Consider the following 12,789-nt stretch of genomic DNA (forward strand, 5'->3'; position numbering starts at 1 on the left):
CATGGAAACCAAACGTAAAAAATCCCCAGTAAAATAAATTAAGATGTGTGTTGCCTAGTCGAACGTGAGCAAATGACGCTCTGTGCGCGGTAATGCTGCTGCAGATAGGGGGAGGGATGAAAGAGGGAGGGGGGGAAACAGTGAAAGGGGGATTAATTATAGGACGTATACGCGTGGTGGCGTGGAAAACAAACAGCCGTGTATTTAGCCATTTTTTCATAAACATGTGTGATCAGTTGTAGATTTTTGAGAAACATTTTATAATATTTGTATTAATTTTCAGTGATTTTAAGTGATTGCATATTCTTACTAATTTTAATTAATTTGCATCCGGAACATTTTACGAGTGTCCTCAATATCGGTATTTGTATCGCCAAGAGAACTCAAGGAAACGCAGAAAGTACTGCTGGACTAAAAGGCAGCTAGCAGACGTAGCTAGCGTCTAGGTGTGGAAAGTGCTTGTGTGAACACTCATCCGGCCTCATCAGAAGCCGGGAGCTGGAGTTTGGGAGAACAGACGTGTCGATATGGCGGTAAACTTGGACAAGGAGGCATATTACCGTCGAATCAAGCGCTTATATGGCAACTGGAAGGTAAATAAAATGTTTGGTATTGACAAGAAATGTATCATATTTAGGCAGTGAGTACAAAATCACACTAAATCTTCCTCGGTCGTGAATTGGAGTCGTGGTTTGACGTGCGTAGATGATAATTGTTGTCGGTGAGAGCGAGCGGTGCTGCTAGATTGCAGGCAAGCTCCAGCGCTGAACAGAAGAGGCCTGCGTCAACACTTTGATGTTGGATGGCAGATAAAAGTACTGCTTAAGCACGACTTATTTACTACCTGAAAGCAATATATTATCTGGATATGCCGAGGGATGAATAGGTATATCTTGTTATTTTGAGTCCGTAAGATGCACATTACCTGCACCACATCGTGCTAGCTAGCTAACGGGCTGGATGTTCTGCATCGCAGTGTTCTCCCGGCTAATGTTGGTGGCTAAGTTATTGTCCAGTTGACTTGTGATTGTTAGCTGAGCACAGAGCGAACACATTGGGACGTCGTTTTTTTTAGTAAATAGTGCATTACATTCAGATCATATGATGAGAAAAAACACAAATTAATATTGTAAACTAGCTTGCTAATTTAAGGGCTTGTTTGCAAGCCAGTTATCTTGTCAAAACATGCATAGCATGGCTTTCGTTAGCCAGCATGATGGGGACACATCAGCGCGGGTCTCGGGAACCGCTAGTAACGCTAGCATTTAACAAAACGTATTGTATGTCCCCAGTGTCCAGAGGGTCTCCCCTTTTTAAAACATACAGTTAGAGCTTTTTTATTGATGTGTTCTACACGTACCTAGCTAGCATGTGCGGTCTGAGACAAAAAATAATGTATAACTTCTGAGTTGCGGGACTGAACTTGTAACTTAGCTATTCACCCAGCTAGCCGTGTTCGCTACTTTGGTGCTCAGGTTTGGAATCACCTGTTACAACAAAAGCTACTGAAACTCTTTCTTAATCGGTGTAGGTGCTACAGTGACGTTGTATATAGCATTGATAAGTAATCTATACAAAAACTTTTCTCGACAGTTAGTAAGTATTCTAGAATACATGGTAAACTCTCACATTGTATCTATGGACAGGCGCACATGTTCGTGCAGCTCATCCAAGGTGCCCACTGAGGTTAAAATGTGTGTGGTCTCTGGTTTTCAGAAAGGAGAGGATGATTTTGGAAAGGTCGATGCCATCGTCGTCTCCGTTGGGGTTGACGAGGAGATCGTCTATGCCAAATCCACAGCTTTACAGGTAAGTTAAGTGAGATACTCGGTGGTCTTTCAGTGGTTCTAGTGCGTTTAAAACCAGCGAAAGGTTTTCACGAATTGAGGTGTTTTGATATTTTAATTGGTGTAGTCGTTTCGTGTGGACATCAACGTGATCTCTTGTCTGTTTTTTTTTTTCAGACATGGCTCTTTGGTTACGAGCTAACGGACACCATCATGATATTCTGTGAGACAAAGATTATCTTCTTGGCCAGCAAAAAGAAACTCGAATTCTTGAAACAGGTCCAGGTCACCAAGGGTAATGAGAATGCCAACGGACTGCCTCCTATCACGCTGCTGGTCAGAGAGAAGGTATTATTCTCATCACCCTGTCTATCCATTTTGTTCTCTGGGTTCTGTTTTCTGTCAAGGTCAGGGTTATGTATGTCATGATATCGAGTAGTTGTATCACGATAGTTGATGCATACCCTGGTTCACCCCTCCCCATTCAGAATGAGAGCAACAAGGCCAACTTCGACAAGATGATTGAGGCCATCCGTGGCAGCAAGGAGGGCAAGACCGTTGGCATCTTCAGCAAGGACAAGTTCCCTGGCGAGTACATGAAGAGCTGGAACGACACCATCACGGCTGAGGGTCTGGAGAAGGTGAGGACAGAGATGTGGGAATGGGGCAGATTGTGGACAGCTGAAATGGGGATGGAGGAAGAATGCAGAGAGGGGTGAGGTTGATCTGTAAGGAACGGAGGAGTTTGCTCCATGAGGAGACGGGGGGAGACTGATGCATGTGTTGGTTCTTTCAGATGGAAAAATAATGAAAGAATTTAAGGTGTTCACTTTTTTTTTTTTGCGTATAAAAGATTTGAAAGAAGAGTTGGGAAAAGATTAGGTGGCAGGATATTCACGTGCTCTCTGAACTCTCCTGTGATCTACAATCACCACCATATGCCTCATATAGATGTACATTTCCTCACATTACATTTTAATAAATGCACACAACACACATCTGCATAAATATTAGACAAACCAGAGCATAAACCTGTGTGTTTTATCTGTGTGTGTGTGTCAGGTTGACATCAGTGCTGTAGTGGCTTACACCATGGCAGTAAAGGAGGATGGAGAGTTGGCCCTGATGAAGAAAGCTGCCTCCATCACCAGCGACGTCTTCTCCAAGTTCTTCAAGGAGCGTGTCATGGAGATCGTGGATGCAGATGATGTAAGGATGTGTGTGTGTGTGCGCATAAGGAGAAAAACTTTGCAAATTCCATATACATGTCAAAAGAATGTATTTTTCAGTGTTGCACATCAGAGGCTAGTTAGGCGGTTTGTTGGTTGAAACATGTGCATGGCCACACTTACACATTTACATGCAGTTCACGACTCAAACTGCCGCAAATATATTTATTCTGCTCAGCGTGACCTTATAACCTTTCATTGTCACTGAACTCTTTCTATCCTGCCCATCAGAAAGTGCGGCACAGCAAGCTGGCGGAGTCTGTGGAGAAGGCCATTGAAGAGAAGAAGTACCTGAGTGGAGTTGACCCGTCCACTGTTGAGATGTGCTACCCGCCAATCATCCAGAGTGGAGGCAACTACAGCCTCAAGTTCAGCGTAGTCAGGTCAGTAGTTTTCTCTAAGGGCATTGGTTGCTGCTAGTCTTTTCAGTGGTCTCTTTCTCTCTCTCTTGCTCTCTTTCTCTCTCTCTTTTGCTCTCTCCCTCTCTCTCTCCTCAGACCCTGGAGAGTCGTGTTAAAAGCTGCTCACTGTAAAGGGCCGATTGTATAATGTTATCTGTAAGAATGTAACTGAGTGTACGTAAACATCAGACAGTAAGCAATACTGATAGAATGTGTTTGGGCTTCTGATGTGTGAAAGACCTCTTGTGAATGTGTTTTTTTTTTTTTTCTCCACCCTTGCAGTGACAAGAACCACATGCATTTTGGGGCCATCACCTGTGCCATGGGCATCCGCTACAAGTCGTACTGTTCCAACCTGGTACGCACACTCATGGTGGACCCCACACAAGAGATGCAGGAGAACTACAACTTCCTGCTGCAGGTGGAGGAGAACCTGCTCAAAGAGCTAAAACATGGTGAGTACAGAGTGTGTGTTTGTGTGCATGAGCAATAGGATGCCAAATATCCCTGAATAACTGAAGTAGTATTTATATTTTTACTGCAACGGTTTGCTTACTCAGATACTCATTTAATGAATTCATCTTGAAGTGACGAGATGACGTTGTGTGAGTACGAGGAAGAAACAGGGAGAGAAGGAGAGGTAGTGATATGAGCCTGTTCTTGTGTTTGCCCTGACAGGAGTGAAGTTGTGTGACGCCTACAATACTATGATGGACTTTGTAAAGAAGGAGAAGCCAGATCTGGTGAGCAAGTTAACCAAAAACCTTGGGTAAGTGCACTCACACACACACTTCCTTTACATCAACTCTCTTTCTCTTTGCATATGTGCTCACATGCAGTCTGACACACACTCTGGTGTTTTGCAGGTTTGCCATGGGTATTGAGTTCAGAGAAGGCTCCCTTGTCCTCAATGCAAAGAACCAGTACAAGCTGAAGAAAGGTAACGATGGCAATGTTCACCGGTTTAACACAAACCGGCATCAGTTTCTTCCCTATATATCTCTATAGCCCTTCTTCTTCCCTATGCCATGCTGCCACAAGCTAACGTCTCATAGAAATGATTGGAGAAATAATTTTGCTTACATTTTTGTGTTCTCAATAGGTTTGAAGCACTCTCTTGAACAAGTGTGTCTGTGTCTGTGTGTGTAGGTATGGTTCTCAGTGTGAGTCTGGGCTTAGCTGATCTGATCAATAAGGAGGGCAAGAAGGAGGAGCAGAAGAAATACGCCCTCTTCGTTGGAGACAGTGTACAGATCAATGAGGTGAAACGCACGGGCACACGCACGGGCAGCGCATGCCGCACACACACATGCACAGGCACACCTATACACACAACTTTCCTCAGGTTTGCAGTCAATGCAATCATTTTATCAGATTGTAAATAAAGTTCAGAAATATTTTTTTGTAGTTTAGAAATGTAAAGTTGTTTTACACTCTGTGTGTGCGTGTGTATTCTTTGTTGCTCCTTTCTCAGGAGGATGCTGCGACTGTTCTCACGCCAGTGAAGAAGAAGATTAAGAACATTGGAATCTTCCTTAAGGTAACGCACACAAATCACACTATTCAACTTCCTCGCGTCTCGTTACCTTTGTTTTTTTTTTGTTGTGTCTATTCCTCTCTTCCCCTTTCTGTCTTTCTGACCGCCTTTCTTTCTGTCTTTCAGCACTTCATCCCTCTCTCTGTCTCTCTCTCTCTCTCTGTCTCTCTCTCCTCTGTAGCAAGTGTAACGCTGTCTGCTCTACTCTGTGGAATGTTCTAGGCTGACGATGAGGAGGATGAGGAGGAAGAAGTTGACGATGCGGAGGAGCTCTTGGGCAAAGGAGCGCGTGCGGCCCTGCTTGCCGACCGGACGCGAGTGCGCGTAAGTTAGGGTGTCTGAGACTGCGTGGAATTGCATGTGCTTGCCTGTTTGTGCCGTGCCCCACGTATACTCAGTGGTTTGATAGAGATTTAAATGTGGAGTCCTCGATAATGATCCAAAAAGTTGTGCTTTACATGAAAGTCTGTCCATTTCTCCTCGCGGTCCTAGCCGTGTGTGTGTGTGTGTGTGTGTGTGCGTACGTGCGTGTGCAAAACTAAATACTCGTACTGAGCAATACACTATTCCAGCCAATCAACAACGTTGCTTCTAAAGCACTGAACAGGAGGGGTGTGTTTGATTGACTGTTGAGTGCAAATATTGACAATAATTAACAAACATTAATGCTAGGATCATTGATTACATCTTTAAACGATTAAAGTTATCTGTTTAATTTTGTAGTGAAAGTTGTACGTTTATGTGTTAAATATTTGGGCAACTGTTGGGGCCATTTTATTTACCACTGGTGTACTGTCTGCATGAGGGGGTGGGGTGGGGTGGGGGTCTGTGCGTGGGTGTGTGTGTGATGGGTGCTGGTATGTGGGTATGCGTTGACTACTCGTTTGATCGGGCAGAACGAACTGACTGCGGAGGAGAAGAGGCGGGTCCACCAGAGGGAGCTGGCCGACACGCTCAACGAAGAGGCCAAACGCCGCCTCACGGAGGAGAAGGGAGAGCAGCAGATCCAGAAGTGAGTCATGAGAGAGAGGGAGAGAGGGATGGGTAGATGGATGGGTGGGTGGATAGATAGATTGATGGATGGGCAGATATATAGATAGATTGATGGATGGGCAGATAGATATTAGGGATGCACGATAATATCGGCACGACATCGGTATCTGCAGATAAAAGCTTCAAAACGTAATTATCGGCATCTGCAGATATGAACATTTCTGCCGATGTACCTGGCCGATAAGGTGATGTTCAAATTATGCGCACGCGAAGCAAATGTTTTGGTTACTATGAGCGCCAACAACGTAATTCAACACGTCGGCTGTGTGGCAGTACTTCACAGTATCAGAGGATGTTGACATGCTATTTGTGAGAACTTTTCAGGAGATGGAAGAGGAGACGACAGCTTGGCCGTAACGTAGGTTGCATGCATAGATGCAGACCACCCGCGTGCAACGCTTTACAACATTACCTGTCGCGCGCTAATAGAAGTTAATAAGTTGCTAGTTAGCTAGACAACACTAGCTAGTTAGCTTGCATGCTACGTGACACCAGCGAAGTTGATGATCTCATTTGATGGGATGTGAAACGTTATGTCACGAGCCCACGCTATCTGTACGTGGCTTACTTTTGCATATATGGAATTTATATAGCTAACTTGGCAATAACGTTACATAGATTAGTCTAGAAATCCTAGAAGGGATGTTATTAAACTGTAAGTCAGTTAACCAACGTTAGCTTGCCAAGTTGCATTTCCATAGTGTAGTTGTTCAAGTTCAAGGAGGTAGGATACTGTTCAAGTATGAAAATTGTGACGTGAAAATATAAATAAATCTGCCATATTTGAAATAATTTCAAAAGTTTTCATGAGTGAATGTCTATTTCTAAAATGATACAAATCCAGTTTTTAATGTCCCGTATCTACAGCAATACCCTATTTTAATAACAGATTAATTCTAGTACAGGAGACTTTTCAATAATTAAAAAGCAGAGGTCTATATATCGGCATCGGCCAAAATGAGCTTGTAAATATCGGATATCGGCTAAAATTCAATATCGTGCATCCCTAATAGATATATAGATAGATAGATAGATGGATGGGTAGACAGTGGGCAGCTGGTTTTCACCATTGCCTGTGTGAACATTTTACAAACCACATAATTCCAAATCATACTCAATAGTAGTAGATGTAAGGTGACTGTATGTGTGTTCACCCACCCAGGGCCCGAAAGTCGAACGTGTCGTACAAGAATGTTTCCCAGATGCCTCGGGAGAAGGACATCAGGGACATGAAAATCTTCATCGATAAGAAGTACGAGACGGTGGTCATGCCCGTCTTTGGCATCGCCACGCCCTTTCACATCGCCACCATCAAGGTAGGCCCCACCTGCTTGGATGTGTCATTTCACTGAGGTACTTGTCACACGTGTCATGACAGGCGCTCGGTAACACGGATTTGAGGGTTCCTTTGTGATGTTTCATTAAAAACATTAATATACTTAACTGTGATTTAAGGCAGGGTGATGATAAACATACGCGCGCACACACTCGTACGTGTGTGTGTGTGTGTGTGTGTGTGTGTGTGTGTGTGTATATGTATATATTAGTGCTGTCAGTTTAACGCGTTATTAACGGCGTTAAACGCAAACCCATTTTATCGCCGTTAATTGTTTTATCGCAAGATTAACAAGATTTTTTTTTTTATATAGATTAACATTCCATTTGGCCTCGCAAACTGTGTAGTAGGCTAACGTTACGGTTTGAGTGAATGGGGAGCGCGATACGGCGAAATGGATGATAAAAAGCTTCTGAATGGAAAGTTCACTTTTAAAAGTTGTGTTGTGCAAAAGAAGCGAGCTTCACTGTTGTCTGAAAATGTCAACAGGCAGCTGGCTGAAAGCAAAGAAGTAGTAGGCTTACCTTTTATTGGTTTATTGTTTCTAAAATAAGAGGCCTGACTGCTATGTTCCCAGCAAACTTGAAAAAAAGAAAATATTAAGCCATGGTTTAACTGCACTATAGGCTGAGTCCTTGTTTACCTGAAATGTGCACTTGTGCCCTGTTTGGCAATGTTGGTTTTCAATAAAATAAAACATTTGCATAAAGCAAGCCAATCCACTTTTCCATGTTGATAAGGGCATTAAAATAAAATGATGGAAAAAATAAATAAACGAAGGGACATTTAGAATAGATAAAAATTTGCGATTAATTTTGAGTTAACTATGACATAAATGCGATTAATCGCGATTAAATATTTTTATCGTTTGACAGCACTAGTATACATATCTCACACCCACATTCACATACATTTATATTTATATGATCCATACATGTATATATTTTTGTTGTTTGTGCTAAGTGTTCTCCTCTTTCTTTCTTTCTTTCTTTCTTTCTTTCTTTCCTTCTGTCCCTCTCTTCTGTCTGTAGAATATCAGTAGCTCTGTGGAGGGAGACTACACGTACCTGAGAATAAACTTCTACGTGCCAGGCAGTTCTCTGGGCCGACAGGAGGGCAACATCTTCCCCAACCCAGACGCCACCTTCGTCAAAGAGATGTGAGCTTGCTTGCTTTCTTTCTTTCTTTCTTTCTTTCTTTCTTTCTTTCTTTCTTTCCTCATCAAAAGCAGCTCTAATTTCTCGTCTCATTAATTGTGATGGCTCTCTTTTGGTGTAGTTTGGTCTAAAAAACATGAATGAAGAATTGAATAACTGATCTTTGATTGCGCCCCTCGTTTCAACTGCTGTGATCACGTGTGGCAATTGTGCCTTCTCATTGGCCGTCTCATCTGTCCATCTCTCACCTCATCCAATCCCGTCCTCCAGCACGTACCGCGCGTCCAACCTGAAGGCCCCGGGCGACCCGATAGTGCCCTCCACCAACCTGCAGAACGCCTTCCGCATCATCAAGGAGGTGCAGAAGCGCTACAAGACCCGCGAGGCCGAGGAGAAAGAGAAAGAGGGCATCGTCAAGCAGGACTCGCTGGTCATCAACCTCAACCGCAGCAACCCCAAGCTCAAGGACCTCTACATCCGGCCCAACATCGCTCAGAAGAGGATGCAGGGCTCTCTCGAGGCCCACACCAATGGTGTGTGAGGGGGTCGGTGGGTGGGTGGATAGATGGGGGATGGTTTTGGGTGGTCATTATGATCATCACAACCACTGAGCAACTCTGGGGAGGTGAGCCTGTCATCGTGAAATGTGCTTATCTGACTAACCACGTGGCTCGTCTGACTGTCTTGTCTCCCAGGATTCCGTTTCACGTCGGTACGTGGGGACAAAGTGGACATCCTGTACAACAACATCAAGCATGCGGTCTTCCAGCCCTGTGACGGCGAGATGATCATAGTATTGCACTTCCACCTAAAGGTAGGGGAGTGTGTGCGAGAGAGAGAGCTTTTATGTATTTCCTTTGTGTGTGTGTGTGTGCGTGCACGAGCATACATTTGTGCTCTTGCCCAAATCCTGCTCACCATTTCCCTTCTCCCTCGACTCCTTCACCCCTACCTCCTCCAGAACGCCATCATGTTTGGCAAGAAGCGCCACACAGACGTGCAGTTCTACACGGAGGTGGGCGAGATCACCACAGACCTGGGCAAGCACCAGCACATGCATGACCGCGACGACCTGTACGCCGAGCAGATGGAGCGCGAGATGCGCCACAAGCTCAAGTCGGCCTTCAAGAACTTCATCGAGAAGGTGGAGGTCCTCACCAAGGAGGAGCTGGAGTTCGAGGTGCCCTTCCGAGACCTAGGGTGAGTGGCGCAGATGCCAACACATGCGCTCACAAGCTGATTGTCTGACCCCAACTCGCAGACTTTTAATTGGTTAATGGGGATGAGTGAGGAGGTAGACACACACACACACACACACACACACACACACTTTCATTGACATGTCTTACTGTGCTTGTGTAGGTTCCAGGGCGCCCCCTACAGGAGCACTTGTCTCTTGCAGCCCACATCGAGTTCCCTTTGCAACTGCACTGAGTGGGTGAGTGTGCTTGCTTTCTTTCTTTCTCTTTTTTTTTTCTTCTTGCTCTTTCTTTCTCTTTTTTTTTTTTTTTTTCTTTCTCTTTTTTTTTCTTGCTCTTTCTTTCTCTCCCTCCCTCCACTCCTTCTGTCTTTTCATCTGTCTGTCGATCATGGTTTCTGTTTGCCGTCTGTAGTACTGCTAACCAGTGCTGTCACTAATGCCGTCGTATCCCTTCTCTTCCCTGCCAGCCTCCGTTTGTGGTGACTCTGGACGAGGTGGAGCTGGTGCACTTTGAGCGCGTGCAGTTCCACCTGAAGAACTTCGACGTGGTCATCGTGTACAAGGACTACAGCAAGAAGGTCACCATGATCAACGCCGTCCCGGTCAACTCGCTCGACCCCATCAAGGAGTGGCTCAAGTATGCACATCAGATTACTACATTAACATGCGTGATCATGGCTACTCACTTTTAACTAAGAATTCTCATCATCTCTGAAATCAACATTTCCAGCTATTATTATTATTTTAAATATTAATAATTATGTGAAAATTCTGTTTCATGTATAATTTATTTATTCTTTAAATGTTTTTTTTTAAATGAAACTGAATAATCATGTGAATGGGTGCAGACTGCTTCAGATTTGCCACACATTTTTTTCATCTGAGTAATGGCGGCTGTCTCTCTTCCTCTAGCTCTTGTGATATTAAATACACTGAGGGGGTGCAGTCACTCAACTGGACAAAGATCATGAAGACCATCGTAGACGATCCAGAGGGCTTTTTTGAACAGGGCGGCTGGTCATTCCTGGAACCTGAAGGCGAGGTGTGTGTGGTTTTGTGTGTGTGTGTGTGTGTGTGTGTGTATATGAGAGTCTACAGGACGCAACCTTCAGAATCTGATGTTTGTTCTACTCTGTCCTTATGAAAGACGCCCTGCGAACACAGATGCCAAGGTTTTTTTGTGTGAATGTATGTTTGCATGTACATGATTCAAATTACTCAGAAAGTGACTTAAAATGTAAGCCCTGCCCTATAGAAAAAAAGTGTGACTGGTTTAAGACAATTTTATGAAGTAAGTGTGTGTTTATGTGTGCGTGTTTGTGTGACCCTTTAGGGTAGCGGAGCAGAGGACGACTCTGAGTCTGAGATGGATGAGACCTTCAACCCCTCCAATGATGAGGAAGCGGAGGAGGGAGAAGACAGTGACGAAGATTACGACTCTGAGACTGAGGACTCAAGTAAGATCGCACATCCTCTCCCTCTCAGTTCATGCCCCCCTGGCCCCTTTCGCTCGACCTGCTGTCTAGCTGTAAAGTAGAGCTGAAAATGCATTGACTAAAAAAATTATCCTTTGGGTGTGCATACTCCTCTTTATTATGGTATTGTGTTAGTAAACGGTCACTGAATTTAGTGTGTGTGTGTGTGTGTGTGTCCCTTAGACTACAGCGCATCTCTGGGCAGTGAGGAGGAGAGTGGCAAAGACTGGGACGAACTGGAGGAAGAAGCCAGAAAAGGTGACCTGCAGACCTTTTCCATGACCCTTCCAAGTCTGGTGCTCTCTCCATATTGCTGTTGCTCTCACTCGAACTTCTTTTCTACATTCTGTCTCTCACTGTCCTCTGGTCAGTTGTCCCTTACATCCATTGCTTACAGTTCAGTATTGATGTCTTTGGCTTCCCTAGTGCTTGGACATGTGTCAGTTTGAAGGTGTATTAAATGTCATCATTTTGTGTTTTTGTTTTCTTTCCCCTCTCTCCCCCACTTTCTTTTTTCTCCCTCTGTGTCTCAGCGGACAAAGAGAGCGTCTACGAGGATGAGGACACCGCCAACCGAGGCAAGAGGAAGGTTCGATCGTCAGCTGGCCCAATTAGCAAGAAACGACGGCACTAGATCTTTCTATCTCTCTCTCACACACACACACACACACACACACACACACACTGCCAAATTTCAGCTCCCTCCTGTACAGGCACACTGACACACATTGTGTACATAGCTGTGGGCGCCCCCTTGTGGTAGGCAGAGTTGTTGCATTACTCAATATTGATTTTGTGACGGCTGCTGGTCCAAGATTCTGGTCATCTCTGTCTCCTCTCTCTTCATTCCTTCAGATCATCTCTCAGGTGTGTGTGTGTGTGTGTGTGTGTGTGTGTGTGTGTGTGTGTGTGTGTGTGTGTGTGTGTGTGTGTGTGTGTGTGTGTGTGTGTGTGTGTGTGTGTGTGTGTGTGTGTGTGTGTGTGTGTGTGTGTGTGTGTGTGTGTGTGTGTGTGTGTGTATGAAACAGGGTTTTATCAAGAACTTTGTCCCAGTTGGCTGGCTCTTTTTTTTTCTAAACCAGTAGGTTTTTTTTCTGCCAAGAATTTTATGACATTTGCTAAGCGTTCTGTCTGCACCACTGGCGTCTGTCAGCTTCTCGCTTCCTTGATGGCTGAGAGAAGTGTTGTGGGTTTGGGCTGGGGAGAGGGGGTCCACTTTGTGTTGATCAGGTTTGTTTTCTTTTGTAATGGGGGACAGGAGTTGGGGTTAGAATTATATACACGTACACACTCACACATGAAATATAAACAAATTTTTTCCCCTTTTTGTGTCTGTTCATTCTGGAGTGTTAGACTCGTATATGTTTAATTAAAAAGGAGAACCTTTTCGTTTTTTTTTTCTTTTTGATTTTTTTTTTTTTAAAGAAAAAATTAATAAAAATTAAAAGAACAAAGTTGTGGCATTTTTAAACACTGTGTGGGATGTTTGTTTCTTTGTTGTCTGAATAAAAACCTCACTCTCCTACCACCCCACATTCAGCCTACACAGAATACTTATGTACCGTAATAAGACACCGTCTTTGCTTAAATGGACTAAATTACTGATGAAGCTT

At 44.2% G+C, this 12,789-nt stretch overlaps 1 protein-coding gene across 1 annotated transcript; it reads left to right on the forward strand.

The window, feature by feature from the left end:
- Window positions 1-146: 146 nt before the first annotated feature.
- Window positions 147-12,078, forward strand: supt16h (SPT16 homolog, facilitates chromatin remodeling subunit). The gene is made up of 24 exons (XM_012837397.3): window positions 147-593; window positions 1,717-1,809; window positions 1,965-2,135; window positions 2,276-2,428; window positions 2,850-2,996; window positions 3,248-3,399; window positions 3,700-3,872; window positions 4,096-4,186; window positions 4,284-4,357; window positions 4,567-4,679; window positions 4,892-4,957; window positions 5,177-5,278; window positions 5,851-5,966; window positions 7,170-7,323; window positions 8,375-8,502; window positions 8,771-9,033; window positions 9,196-9,314; window positions 9,462-9,700; window positions 9,863-9,938; window positions 10,169-10,338; window positions 10,614-10,743; window positions 11,035-11,158; window positions 11,360-11,434; window positions 11,710-12,078. Exons 1-24 carry the CDS (start codon window positions 528-530, stop codon window positions 11,808-11,810), a joined length of 3,096 nt encoding a protein of 1,031 aa, XP_012692851.1. The 5' UTR covers window positions 147-527; the 3' UTR covers window positions 11,811-12,078.
- Window positions 12,079-12,789: the final 711 nt, after the last annotated feature.

This window comes from Clupea harengus, chromosome 18 (assembly GCF_900700415.2).
Source record: "Clupea harengus chromosome 18, Ch_v2.0.2, whole genome shotgun sequence".
Taxonomy (NCBI): domain Eukaryota; kingdom Metazoa; phylum Chordata; class Actinopteri; order Clupeiformes; family Clupeidae; genus Clupea; species Clupea harengus.